Raw genomic sequence first — 14,833 nt, forward strand, 5'->3', positions numbered from 1 at the left:
CGAAACGATGTTAATTTTCCCATAAGAATTAATCTAAATAGGGGGGTTAAGTTCCAGGGAATTTTTTTTTGCCAGACAAAAAAAAATATATGTATACACACACACACACTATAAGTTTTAAACAAACAATTTAATACTGTACACAGCAATGATGATTGTGAAGCTTGGTTGAGGTGGTGAAGTTAGAGGGTGGAAGAGGGAGGGATATTTCCCAGGGAATGCCTTACTGCTAAATGATGAACTAGCACTCGGCTGAGCCCTCAAGGGTTAACACATTGTTGTTAATGTAGCCTCACACTCGACAAGGCAGCACAAATGGAGGGATGAGACACAGCATGGCAGTGGTTGCAAACATTGGAAACTGAAAGGGGTGATGAACCCACACTATCCCACTGGAGCACACCACTCCCTCCACTTTCCAAAATGCTGGCGGGGGGTGTGAGACACTCTGTGTGTGTGTGTGTGTGTGTGTGTGTGTGTGAGAGAGAGAGAGAGAGAGGGAGAGACAGAGAGATATGCCATGTGTGAGTGTGCGAGAGAGACATGCATTGCCCCTTTAAGTACGCTGACCCCACTCTAAGTACACTGCCTTTTAAAGTACTGTAGATCAGCAAGTTGAGACAGCAGCTGCTGCAAGCAAGCTCCCTCCATCCTGAGCCCTGTCGTGTCTCCCCCCCCCAGCTCTGTGGAGATGGGGTACATGAGCGGGGGGAGGGGGACACCCTGCCATTAGCACTCCTCTTCTCCCTCCCACCCAGCACAGCAAGCAGGAGGCTCCTGGGAGCAGCTCCAAGGCAGAGGGCAGGAGCAGCACACGGCAGTGGGGGGAGGGACAGCTGAACTGCCTGGCAATTGATAGCCTGCTGGGTGGCTGCCGCACAGGGAACTTAGGGGAGCTGATAGGGGGGCTGCCGGTGCATCCTGGTTCCAAGCCCCCACCAGCTAGCTCCAATGGGCTGCTCTTTCTACAAGTAGTGGACAAAGCAGGTGGCTCCCAAACAACATTATAAGGGAGCATTGCACAACTTTAAATGAGCATGTTCTCTAATAGATCAGCGGCATAACAATGTTAACCGGGACGACGTTAAGTGAGGAGTTGCTGTGCTAGAAAGAGGCAGGCTTTTCCAATTTGATTTACCTGCATCTTTCATGTGGAGATAGGCCTAACTGATCTTAGTTGTGGGAATTCATCCTTTTCTGTCTATACGGCACAAACCTCAGTGCATCTATGCTAGTACATTCTCTTTTTCTCAATGCAACTGATCTTTGTCAGCCTTAGAAGATTACATAACCTCTTGAACCATGGGTCTCTGGAGTAAAGCCAGACACGTGATAGTTCCTGGTTCTCTTCTACTTGGAAGTTTGACAAAGTTTTCAGTTCTCCTTCCACTCTTTTTGAGATCTCGTACACTATACGTCTGCGCAATGTCCTGGTCTTTATGCTCATCTGTTTCCAAGCAACACCTGCTTGTGAATAACCTAGCAACTCCTTCCTTGTGCAGGCTGTGCTCTTAACTGTTGTACTCCACCTCATTTGAGGAACCGCCAGAGAGAAAGGTGCAGGTCATTGCTTTCAGCACTGGAGAAAAGTCAGATTAGAGACCACCTCTGTCTACTTCCTCCAGTGTCTCCCCTCCCTCCTTCCATGTTTGTGCTCTGTTTGAAGAGGTTCTTAATGGGTGGGACATGACCCAGAAGTGGGTCCCCAGGGGTGCTTTGTTGGTGTGGCAAAATCACTGGGTCAGGAGGGCCCAGTGGGAGTTTGGGCTGACGCTGTGACTGCTCCCTCTGCCCCGACCCCTATTGTTCAGTACCAGTCACGGGACAGCTCGGTGCTCTACCTGCTCCCCTGTTACTTTCAATTCCAGGGCTAGGGAAATGGCTTCAAGATTCTGTGAAACTGGTTCTGTAGCCCCTTGGAATGATGCTTCCTAACCCTAGAGCTCCTTGAGCTGTGCAGGCATGGAGGACAAAAGAGGAAGAACCCCACTTCACCTGAGGTGTATCAACCCTCACCAATTCCAGCAGCATTGGCTATACCTACTTAAGAGCCCCTCACTGCAGTAGCATCAGCCTCTCTACCCCAGGCATGCTCTGCACCAGCTGCCACACCCCACAAATCCTCCATCACCACCTTTTTGATCAGCAGCCCAAAATGCCCCAACAATTAGTTCATGACTCAAAATCCTAGCTGTAGTGTGTGGTGGGATGATTTTCCAGAGATTTTGCAGATTGCAGGCCAAAGGAGATTAGAAACATCTGCTCTTTTTTACACATCAACCCCGGATTCTTCTCAGGGATCAAGATCATACCGCCTAAGCATCTCCTTCCACAAAACATGGCCTTAAAGTACTTTCCAAAGAGTCACTGCATGTAATAAAGAGAAGGAAGTATTGGTCTCAGTGGTGGCTTCACAGCTGGCATCCATGTTTTTTCTCTCCACCCTATATCCCAGTCCATCAAAGTCAGCAGCAATGGCTACGTCACAGCAGGGAATGTCCAGGAAAGGGAGCAAACTGGAAGCGCTGATCCCAGGGAGAGGCAGAAGCCAGTTGGCGCCCATGATTAGGGTTTCTGCCTATCCCAGTTTTCACAGGATAGATCAGATTTTGAGGAGGCATATCCTGAAAATATATTTCAGGCTGGCACTACATTATCACATGGCAATGCTGTGTCGCCACAGGATGATATTGCATCCTGATGTGATATTGCAATGCAACCTCACGTTCTCACGATGCAACATGATAACTGCATAAGGATGGATCAGCATTGGGACATCATGACACAAATGTCATGCCACTCTGATACAACATGTTTGTCCGGTAAGGCAAACTTTAAAACCAGCAACTATAGCCAGGGTTGAATTCTTGATGGACTTCATAATTTTTCTGCAGACTGGATTTTAACAGCATGCTATCCCACAAATGTCAGTACATGCTCTTTTCAATTCCATTGCTCAATCACATGGTTTTCCAACTCTGCCCCAAAGTCAAAGCAAACAATTCCAGTAATGGCATGACCAGGCAGATATGAAGTCAATTTCAAGTTAAGGCTGATGCAATGTAAACCTGGAATTCAGTCACATACCCACCCACTGTGAAACCATAGTTTAGTACCAACCTGTAGGTATTGCAGGGAGGTTTATGTTTTATTCCTATAGCTACGTCGTAGCACTAAGTTTCTTTTGCATGCCATGTTCATGTAATATTATTGTATTAAGTGTTCTTTATCCAATTGCATAAGTGTAAAGTGGTGCATCACAGAAAAGTACATGATGATGTCCCTACTCCAGAGAGCTTATAGGCTAAATGCTCGGGGTAGATTGAAGTTTACAATCTGCCCTGAGTGAGGGACAGTGCGTAGCTGCATTACCCCAGAGTCAGAGTCCAGTCCCTGCTTCCCCGTAGTGCCCTGAGAGAAATAGGCTGCACCAGCCATTTTCTTAGAACAGGTTACTCGCCCTCCACACTGGCTCAGCTGTGCCAGAGCTCTGCCCACTCCTTCTGCCCTACCTACCCACTCCCAGCCCACCTGCATGGGAGGGGAATAGCAGCCCTGCAGCAGCGGTTCTCCCCATGCCCCTCACACTCCTACCTGTGGGACAGATAAGTGCAGGAGGGTAAGGGGGCTCCTTACATCCCTGTGTGAGAGCACAGCAGAAGTCACAATCTGGTTCTTGTGGAGTGTGCCACACAAAACCTTAAACCAGATAGACAGACTACATGTAGCACATACTGCTATTTCACAGGTGCCTTAGTAGAGTTTTATTTTTAATAGGTGTTTTTTGCCAGCTAAATCTCGGTCTCTGCCTCTCGTGGTGCTATTTCATGCCCAGTGCTGATAACGTCCTGCTAAATACAGAGGAGCATTTACAAATAAGGAGTTACCTGTTCGAGGTAGCATCTTTGGCTGTTGTCTTCTGTCTCATAATGAAGTACTGGAGCATTCCTATTTATTCGGTTAGTTGTGTACTACATGAACATTTACATGTCAGTCTCTTTGACGACTATGTGTGTAGTACATATGTTTTCAGTTATTACAATAATTGTTCATAGATCCTTTCATCCCAAAGGATCTCAAAGCTCTTTCCACAGGGTATATACAGCCATTTCATCCACTGGCAGGGCCGAGTGCCATAAACATGCATGGTGTTTTACAAAACACAAGGACCCTGCTCCAAGGAATCTCACTCAGACAAATGCCAATACATGAGATAACAGTTTACACACACGTAGCCATGGAGACATCGTCAGTCAGAGCTCTGTAAGAAGGCTACTGTTTAGGACAGGAAGTGAAGAATAACTCAACCAATTAAAAATGCATTGGGAATGTAGGTAAGGTGGATGCAAGTACTCAAATGGGAATTCTGCCACATGACTGGGCTTAATGCCCCTTTCACATGGAAAAGGTCTTGGGATGGATAAGTGAGCAGGACCTCATTCTTTATGTTTCATCAGAGGCTTTTATTTCTGAGTCAGAGTCCTAGCAAAGTGGGGTCCTGGTCCCTTACTGGGGTTCCTAGGTACTGTGGTTATACTAAAGGTAAAGTATAATAATGTGGATCTAGATCATGAAGAGCCCGTTAAAGTCAATGGAAGTGTTGATCAATTAAGGACTGCTGAATTTGGCCCTAAGTTCTTACTTGGTTTTTAATTAGTCCTTAGATAAAATTCGTATCACTCTCCTGGGAGTTTTATCCAAGAGAGGACTAAGTAATAAATGAGTGAGAACTTCAGGATTTAGCCCAATAATAATAGGATGGACTTAAATAGCAGCTTTCCTTCTGAACATCTCAACTACATGTAGCCTACCTATAGGTGGGCAAATAGTATTATCCCCATTTTATAGACTGGGGAACTGAGGCCATGTCTATACAGAGAGTTTGAAACAGCAATAGGTCAAAGCACACTATGGAACTTTTAGTGCGTGGGGGCAGGGTCCACACAGCCAGTTAGTGTGCAGCATGCTAGTGCACTGTAGATTTACACCCCCGCTTGCCATGCACTAACTCTCTATAGGCAAGCCCTGAGACACAGAAAGGTGAAGAGATTTATCAAATGTCACACACAGGTGCATTGGCAGCATGGGAAATAATAATAGGACTAAGGTTTCCTGACTCCTAGTCCCCTGCTCTAACTATTCAGCAATGCTGTCTCTCAGTTGCTATCAATCCTACCACCTACTGTCTCTGGAGGTCTCCCATCCAAATACTGAATCAGTTCAATCCTTCTTAACTTGTGACACTTACCAGGATCATGCCACAAGCAGGTATATTTGCAGGCAAGGTGGCAAAGAAGTTGACCGTGAGTTTTCTGATATATATTGGGCAGAGGTGGGGAGACTATCCTGGAAAAATTAAAACACTTACCCCACTGCACCCGCTGGCAGCTGTTTTAACCATTCCCAGAGCCAAGCACTTTCTTACAAAATCAAAACATCTTTTACTTTAAAGGTGCCCTTACAGAGCTGGGTGTGTGACGATCAGGGCCCCATCTCCATTGGCAACAGTGAGGAGCCCAAGTGTAAGAAGCGTGTTTTAAAAGGACAAGAAATATGTTCTCTGTGGGAACCAGCCAGGTCCTCTGTAAGGAGCTGTAGGGCGTCTTGCCATCAAATTGTAGATGAATACACAAGAGGCAAACAAATCTGCATACAGTTTAGTGTGATGAAAAGAAAAGATGAAGCTGTGTGACATGACACCAGATGGCAAGGCATTTTCCCTTCACTCGGGAAGATTCAGGTTAATCACATACAGGGATGTATAGTAGAAAGTATAGGTGATTAGAAAACAAATCAACCCCAAAACAAACCAGCCAAACAATAACATCTGGGGTACGGGGTAGGTCTAAAGCTGTAGCACTGAGCATTTCTCCTAAATACAAACCGATTGCTAAATATGGAATTACATCTTGCCTATAAAGAGAAAAAGCACAAGATGATTAGTGTGATAGCAGGAAAGTATTCTTATGCTGTTTAACACCCAGCTGTAAATCTTGTGTTTCTGATCTGCTGAATTAACTGTGCCCAACACAGCCAAGTGAACAGATACAAAAGAAAGGGAAAGCTATTGTATTTCAGCAGTTATTACGCACCCTGACTGTCCAGCTGAGTGACACTTTCAACTTCTAATTTTTAAACATAGTCCTCTGGGGAAAAGGTTGTGGTCTCATGACATTGTGACTGATGTCTTGATGTGCTGGGTCAAGTTCACTGAGACCAGGAGTATAGTAGGATTTATAAAAGAATTATGTTTACTGTCTGCTGGGCTTAGGCAGAAACTTCGCCTCTGGGCAGATTAATCCCTAACTGTCCTGGATGTGATTTCTTGCATAATCCCCTGGAGCATTTGGCACAGGCTTAAATGGACCAGGGGTCTGATCCTATGTCCTTCTACAAGTCCTTGTGGTGAGAAGTCTTGTTCCCTTAGACCTGAGAGGGTGAGCTGGAATTTAGTGTCACAATTTCTGCAGGAGAGCTGGATTCATAGTTGTTTCATGAAATGTCAAAACTATAAGCTTGAGCCCCATTGGAGCATCAATAGGCAGCCCCTGCAAAGAGCGAATCAACAGCTGAGCCAAATCTCCACTGCCCAACCCCAGCTTTGAACTCAGACTGATCATCAGCAGGCAGGCACCACAGAGAGCAAATCAGCGACTGAGCCAGATCTTCACCACTGCCCACTCTCATTAATAAGGGCTGGCTGCATTCAGCACTAGCTGGCAGATGACAGATCAGTTTCTTAGATGGCTCAACACAGAGTGCAGTGCAATGACAGGCAGAAAGAACTTCTCCTCTTCTCTTGCAGCAGGAAGCTTTCCAGAAGGATGGCCTCCCTCTTGGAGCTGAAGGAAATCTTCCGCAATGCCGATGCAGTGTGCTTTGATGTGGATAGTACAGTCATCAAGGAAGAAGGAATCGATGAGCTGGCGAAATTCTGTGGAGTTGGGGATGCTGTGGCAGAAATGTATGTACACAATTTGGTTATTGATTCCATTGGCATAGCAATCAATAGTAATAATGGCTCAGCTTCATCCCTGGCCAGTGGAATTACATCAGGGATGAATAGGTTAAAGAGGATCATAGTAATAATAAATAGCATCAATGAATACTGGAATAACTTACAATTTGGAATTGTGGATATATGGGGCCTGAGCCAACGTTCATTCAAATCTGTCCAATGAACACCAGGCCCCTACTTTGTTACGGGGCTTTTAGTTAAACTTTGCAAAACAGTAGCACAGCCTGGTCCCTCTTTTTTGTGAAAGAAAGAAAATACATCTTGGGCCATTCTGAAGCCTGATCTTGCCCCCATTGGTGCCAATAGCCAAACTCACATTAACTTCATAGGGAGCAGAATCAGGCCATTACTTAAGGAATGCTGGTCCAATATGGAGAAATAAAATAAAGATTTTGTCAGCTGGTTCAGCCATGCTCAGGTACAGCATGATGTCAGGGCTACCTATCTGCTTTGCCTCATGGTCCTCCTAAATCACAGCATTTATCTTTAGAAGTATCAATGATCCTCTTCCACTGAGCCTGGGGAAAGTGTCTGTTTGTGGATGCTGTAAATAAATATCTTACAAACCTCAGACTTAATGAGTTGCCAATAAGTAGTCATCAATCATCAGTTCAGCTCCACCTTTTTTAAAGCTCTTTGCTGCCCATCTTCTGTATTTTGCCCAGTAATACTGGTCAGGTAACTTCAACCTGCCATGTTAGAGTGCTCTCCCTCTTTGCTCCATTGTAACTAGAGGTGGATCTGAACCGCCACAACATTTTTGGAGGGGGATTTGAAATCTGGCAGCAGTTCTTAAATATCATGCAAATTTCTCAGCTCATACCTTTTCAGAATGTGTACACAACAGAGCCTAGAACTAATGGCACTTATGAATAATTCTTCTTCAGTTAAAAGTCTTTGTGACAAATCATCTCCTGTCGAGTGTAACTGATTTGCATGGATTTGTTTGGATCTCAATTTAGGACACGGAGAGCTATGGGAGGCTCCGTGACATTCAAAGCTGCTTTAACGGCACGACTAGGACTTATACGTCCCTCCTGGGAGCAAGTGCAAAAACTAATTTCAGAACATCCTCCTCAGCTCACACCAGGCATAAGGTAAGATGCGTTTCAAGTGAGCTTCCAAAGCCACAGAAGGCCAGATGCTCAGTTGGTGTAAATCAGCATAGCTGCGTGAAGTCAGTGGAGTTACACCAGCTGGGGATCTGCCCTAGAATGTTTTCCGGCTTGACTTTTACATGGTATGTGATGTTCAAATCGGGATGTTACAGTGGGATGACTCCATTTCTGTGGACAAGTGTCCACATCAAAGCAGGCACCATCTCGGTGGGTACTAAGGGGCATCCTCATTGACAGTCTCAGCACACAGGCCAAGGACTGAATGGTTATGGACAATGATCTATCCCGTCACCTTTAGAAGTGGTCTTTCTAGGTCCAGGGTGTGGCCCTTTGATTGCACTGCTGTTGCCCTAGGCGTGTATGTTCTGGAGATATAGAATCTGACCCTGTGAAGTGCTGAGGGCATTCAAATCCCAGGACTGGGCCCATCTAGAGGAGTCCATTCTTCAAGACTATCAATTCATTACTAAAGTCACCAACGAAGTTTTAAAGAAATTGGGGCTCAGAGTAAGCATAACTCATTTCAACCTAATAGGTATTTTCTACCCAAAAGCAGTAAGTGGCTGAAAAAAGGCTCTTATTAGAAAACTGCCCTCCTAGCAGGCTCTAATACTATAATACCGAACAGTGTTGTGAGAAGATATTGCATCTGTGTTTTCTCCTTGAACTGAAACACAGATTTGTTCTCTCTGTAGGGGCGGCAAGAACACAAACAGCACATTGTGTCCTTGTTTGGAATCACGTGATTCTCTTCTCTTTACTTACACTCACCCTCTTCCTTTTCCCCCCTCCCCTTTCCTGTTCAGACAGCTCCTCTGCTTTAATCCTGTATTTTCCTGTCTGTGTTCTAGCACTTCCTCTCTTGCTACCGCCTCTGCCGCTTTGCTTTTGCTGCTTGTTGGTCTTTTGTTTTAGGGCAGATCTTGCCAGGTGCTGAGTGCCTTCAACTCCCCTTGTCCTCACGGACTGGGGGTGAAATTCTTTTATCTCCGATACAGCTTTTGATGATTCTTTTTCTGTAGCTATTGCCTTTTCTACAGGAAGGCTGTTGCTGTCCAGTGTTCCCCTAGGAACTATCCAGCAAGAGATACGGCTCAGGGTCAGTGAATCCAAAAGATCAGCTTGTGCTTTAGATAACTTTAAGCACATTCTCTGTGCGGCTTGGTGCTATGGACTCAACCGCCTATATTGCTTGCATATTGTGGATTTTTTTGATGGTCTTATTCCCACATTCAGGAGAATTTCTGGGCTGGATCAGTTCTCATTTGTTCACTGGAATTGACCTGAATGTCAAGAAAGTTGACCCGAATATCAAGAAAATCAGTTCCCTGATCCACTAATTTCTGAGCAACTAATTGCCAGTCTGTGTCTCAATATAATACAGATTTGTTATAGCTCCTTTCATACAAACTCTACATGAGCCTGCAAGGGAAGAAGGGAAAGTGTAAGGCTGCACTAAAGTATGGTATTGAAACCCAATTCCTGAATAAACAAGGATAATGCAAATTGTAGTCAGCTTTGTTAATGAACGATATAGTTGGGATTCCTCCTTCCCTCTCTGTTATTTCCTGATCTTGCTAGATATTCAGGGCTGGTTGTTGTGTTTTCTTTTCCTATAAGGGAGCTGGTAAGCAGGCTTCATCAGCGAGGCATCCAAGTCTTCTTAGTATCCGGAGGGTTTCAGAGCATTGTGGAGCACGTCGCTTTACAGGTGAACATTCCAACAGCAAATGTGTTTGCCAATAGGCTGAAGTTTTACTTTAACGGTAAGATGTGATTGATGGCTCTTTTTTCTAATCATTGATTGTGGGCTACGGTGGCTTAAGAATTTAATGGAAAATCAACATATTGAAATATGATCATTTTGCTTCTATGAATGACCTCTCTGAACTGAGGCTGATGGTTCTCAGTCCCGTTTCTTGTGATCAAGCATCCACGTTATAAATACCGTCACTACAAGTGGCACTGATTGTCCCTTGTTGGCCGTCTTAGCAGAGAGGCCAAGGAGAGGTCAGGGTTAAGGCAGTTTGGTGATGTAAAAGCATTTTAAAAGTCACAGGACGTAACACAGAAAATGAAGCGTGGGTTCCAGTAGTGGCTTTATAGCCACAATCCATGCTGTACCGGAACCATCCAGCCTGCATCGTCTCAGTGCCAGTTCAGACACAGCACCAGGCAAGGAAATTGTGAGCCCCTCTTCTTTCTCTCTCTCCTGATGTCTGCCAATCAAACTCTGGGGGGGGTGCTGTTCTGTGGATGGAAAACCGCAGACTCCTGGGATGTCAGGCTGGCAACTTTCTCCAGCACTAAGTCGTCCCCCCTCACCCCTCCCCTGAAACCCCTTCTCCCAGAACTCCCCTCTCTCCTCCAAACAAAACAAATCCAGTTGCAACAATTTCTGGCTGTACAAATTGTTCATTGGAAGCTATTGTTTTCCCTGAGACAACATAACACGCTAGGGTAAAGAAACAAGCATGGGAAATACCCTACTAGTAATGATAGTTGGTTCAAGCTATTGTGTGTCTAGAATAAAAGATCAAATACATTTTTTTTTTAATTATGGGCTGTACTAGGGAAAAGCAGCAAACGTTGGAGCTCCTTTGCACGGCAGCGGAGGCGTAGAAAGTCACATTCTTTTACATTCTTGCTAGGGGTTTGATAAGATTTCTCATTAATAACAACACAGTTTCAGTTCTTTTAGCTTCTGCTCTCAGTGACTTTGGGGTAAATCCAGAGTAACTATTGACTTCAATGGACTTGACTTCAGTGGAGTTGCTCTGGATTTTACACCAGTGTAGAATTGGGCTCAGTGGGGCTCATTATTCTGACTTACACTGATTTTAATGGGGTCACTCCTGGATTACACCGTGACAGTGTAACCGAGGGTAGAACCTGGCCCAATGCATCTGTGAATTTGTGGAATTTTTTGCCTTTGCTCAGCATTCAACACTGTGAAAATTCACATCTTTGTGGCACTGTAAGACCCACAAAGTGATTTAGGTCAAATCCTACAGTTTTTAATGCATGCTTAATTTCCAATTAATTCAGTGGGGGCTTTATGCATGTAAAGCCTTCGGGATTGGGCCCTAATTAGTTATTTCCTAATGAAAAGGCCATGGACAATGTAAAAATCCCTCTTGATTTTCAAGAAGTTCATTGGTGTCTTTCCTAGGTACCTGTGATTCTCTGCAACCCACTGAAGCAATTGCACATGCTGCCCAAGTATCTAACTCCTCCTCCCCATATGTTTTTAGGAGAATATGCAGGGTTTGATGAGACACAACCAACAGCTGAATCAGGTGGAAAAGGAAAAGTTATCAGTCATCTGAAGGAACAGTTTCACTTTAAGAAGGTAGTTATGATTGGAGATGGAGCTACAGACATGGAGGCATGTCCCCCTGCTGTGAGTATCCAAGAATGGGATTTCCCCTTTAAACAAATGCTTTCTTATATTTATATATATAAAGCAATGGCAAGACATCATCTGTTTGACTGTTATACAGTATTTAAGGGGGATCGTTAATGCCTTTCAATCTATTCTGAAACAGTATCTTGTGGGCTATTTGCAGCAGCAAGGGCTGTGACAGAGATCAGATTTCCTGCCTGACACCAAGAGGGGGATGTACTGATGGGCATTCACCTCCCTGTGTCAGCAGGCAGTGGGATCACCTCAGGGTGGAACAAGGGAACAGGCCATTCACTCATGTACCCCTTTCATTCTGGGCCTGGGTCACACACGCACACTCATCATGTCTCTCTCTTCTTTGTGCCATTTGAGCAAACACCCACACCTGCAGCTGAGGTCATCACCTCCCTGCCTCTCCAGCCTCTTATATGAGACCTGAAAAGAAACATCATAATCCTGTTATCACCTTACACGCATCACTCTTCCTATAGCCCACCCAAGCTTCTCTTCTGACTGCTCCCTTTGGCTCCTTGACCCACTCCCAGCTCCTTGCCTTCTTTCATGTTGCACTTGGAACAGACTTGGAAGCCAGCCAAGCACACTCCCTCAGAAATCTCCTGAAAACCCTCCAGTGCCACTAAGCAGCCCACTAATGCCTTCCAGCTGGTCTGGACAATATTGTTCAGCACTCAACCTGCCTTTTAGACAGTGGCCAGCACCTCCAGATTTGCAATCCTTTCTTTGGTATTGTTTACCTTTTTTAAAGGCATTGCTTGCGCGCGCGCACACACACACACGCCACATCTTTTGTCAGCGTAGCACTAGGATTCCTGCTATTACTGTTAGTATCATGGTGCTTCTACACAGATTCCATCAAGTGCCAAGATCTCAACCTGGGCCACTGATTTATGGTGCTTAGGAAGCACGCTCCTGCACCCTTCTGGTGCATGTGCTGCCTAATACTAGCAGAGCAAGGGTGCTAGTCTGATGGCTTGGAGGGGTGGGTACCAAGATCCTTTCTTGCACCAGAGATAACTTCTCATGGGGATGGAGCAGACACCTGCCATCCCCTCCCCTGAACATGGCAGCTTTCACAGAACTGGGAATAATTTAAAAAAGAATTAAACACACAACCTAAAAAACAAAAAAAAAGTGCCTTTTTACAGTGGGTGTGGATCTAACTTGCAACCTACCATTATAGTCAAGTACCTTGCTAGAATAGTAATGCTCTTGCTCTGTCAGAATCAGGAAGCATGTACCTTACTGTGGGCCTGGGATGTGCTCCCTAAGCACCATAAAATCAGCACTGCAGTATAAGGAACATGCATGATGCTAGTTCCAAGTGCCAGTGCTTGTGTGATTCTGTTATTTTTAATGCTAACAGTGCGGATCTTGGCAGCAAGTGTATGCACTACGCTTCCAGATTAATATTTGTTTAATGCCTTAAATATCTCATGAAACAGCAAGAAGTGTAAGTTTAAATGTTGCATTTTCATTGATCTAGATTGTCTAGGCTCTAGAAATGATGATTGTTCTTGGTTAATGATTTGAGCCATTATTAGTTAATGATTACGTTTGGTATCTGTCACACGAGGTGAGTGGAGTTAAAATAAATAGCATAGGTATAATTGTGATATTGTGCATAAACATTCGCCTGTGAACTCCTACTGGACCGTTAGGAGTTCAAGGTACAGTAGCAGCGTAAGTCACAGGAATTTTCCTCAGATTTTTCAGTGAAGTCTCAGATGTGGACAATCTCAATGTCACAAGGTATTAGAAAATGACCCTGCTCCCATGGCAAAGTTCCCATTGACTTCAAGGGTGCAAGATCAAGCCTTTAATGAAATCCATCCTAGGAACAAACACAGAAAGGCAAATTTTTTTTGGTGAGGGGTTTTTGCTCCAGTTTTTGAGGATAAACTCACTTTTTAAAAAATTGAACATATTTACACTAAAAATCCCCATTTGATTAGCGGAAAGCTCAATAGACAAACCTATTCATTTCTGTTTTGCTAGGATTGCTTCATTGGATTTGGAGGAAATGTAATCAGGAAACAAGTAAAGGAGAAAGCCAAATGGTACATCACTCACTTTGACGAACTGCTTAAAGAACTGGAAGAACGATAAGTTATACAGTAACATAGTATTTTTATTAACAATTATAGATCAATATATACAATGCAATTAAACGTATTTTTGTTTGCACAATTGTGTACTAAATTTTTTTGTTTGAATTTGATGCTTCCAGATAACTTCCCAAGAGGTTCCCTCTCGTACCTGCAGTTCACACTGCAAGTGGTCCCATTCCCATATATTACCCAAACATTTGCTAATCAGAATTCTTATGGGGCAATGGACGCCTTTTATCCGATAATCTTTTCCAAGGTGGAAAAGTCAATGGATTCATTCACTGGCCCATCACAACTGAAAACCCATGTTAAGAATTTATTGGCAAGTTAATAATAAATTATTGGTCTGTGGTTACTTTATAATGTATGTTTCTTCAAATCACTAAGGGCCCCATTCTGCTACTTTCATTCAGCTTGAGTAGCACCGTACTCTCCCGCAGAAGGGTCAGATTTGCTTGGTGCATGACAGGGAGGGAAAGGCATTCACTCCCTGGCTGTGGCCTGACCTACATTAACTAGAACACCATCTGGCTAGGGTCCCTTATAGATCACATGCCAGCTGAGAACTGGCCAATCAGTTACTTTGCCTCCTCACGCTCCCAACAGCCCCCCCTCCCCCTACTGGCGTGGGTAGGTAGGGCAGCTGGCACAGGGTCCAGCTATGCTGGATGTGCATCAATTGAGAAGTCCTCCTGCTGAGGGAATTCTCAGCTGGCCTGAGTGGTGCAAAGGAACCACTTCAGGGTGGAGAATCTGGTGCCATGTTTTCGATGTGCGTGTGTTTGCTTTGTGGAAAACAGTGAGTAACGCCACACTGAGCTGAAAAGCTGCTTTGGAATGTGAAAAATAAGCTGCTGCCATTTGCTGAAAAGCATGGTCAGGGCTCACAGTTCCAGCAGAGACGTGCCATACTTAGTTATGCGATGTACAACTAACTCACTGGGGGCACCGGCTAGACAGTTTCAGAGGTCACACCTGAGTGTGCAGTTGCTTGCTCAGCGTGAACGCTTGTTGGCAACTTCCTTAAGTTCAGATTTCACATGTCCACTTATAGTGGTATAGAAAGGACACAAATGTATGCAGCGTAGTTGTAGCTGTGTCACTCCCAGGACATTAGAGACACAAGGTGGGGGGTTTAGTCCAATAAAAGATATACCTGAGA

At 44.6% G+C, this 14,833-nt stretch overlaps 1 protein-coding gene across 1 annotated transcript; it reads left to right on the forward strand.

The window, feature by feature from the left end:
• Window positions 1-6,809: 6,809 nt before the first annotated feature.
• Window positions 6,810-13,669, forward strand: PSPH (phosphoserine phosphatase). The gene is made up of 5 exons (XM_065418551.1): window positions 6,810-6,964; window positions 7,981-8,115; window positions 9,757-9,902; window positions 11,391-11,539; window positions 13,559-13,669. Exons 1-5 carry the CDS (start codon window positions 6,825-6,827, stop codon window positions 13,667-13,669), a joined length of 681 nt encoding a protein of 226 aa, XP_065274623.1. The 5' UTR covers window positions 6,810-6,824.
• Window positions 13,670-14,833: the final 1,164 nt, after the last annotated feature.

This window comes from Emys orbicularis, chromosome 17 (genome assembly GCF_028017835.1).
Source record: "Emys orbicularis isolate rEmyOrb1 chromosome 17, rEmyOrb1.hap1, whole genome shotgun sequence".
Taxonomy (NCBI): domain Eukaryota; kingdom Metazoa; phylum Chordata; order Testudines; family Emydidae; genus Emys; species Emys orbicularis.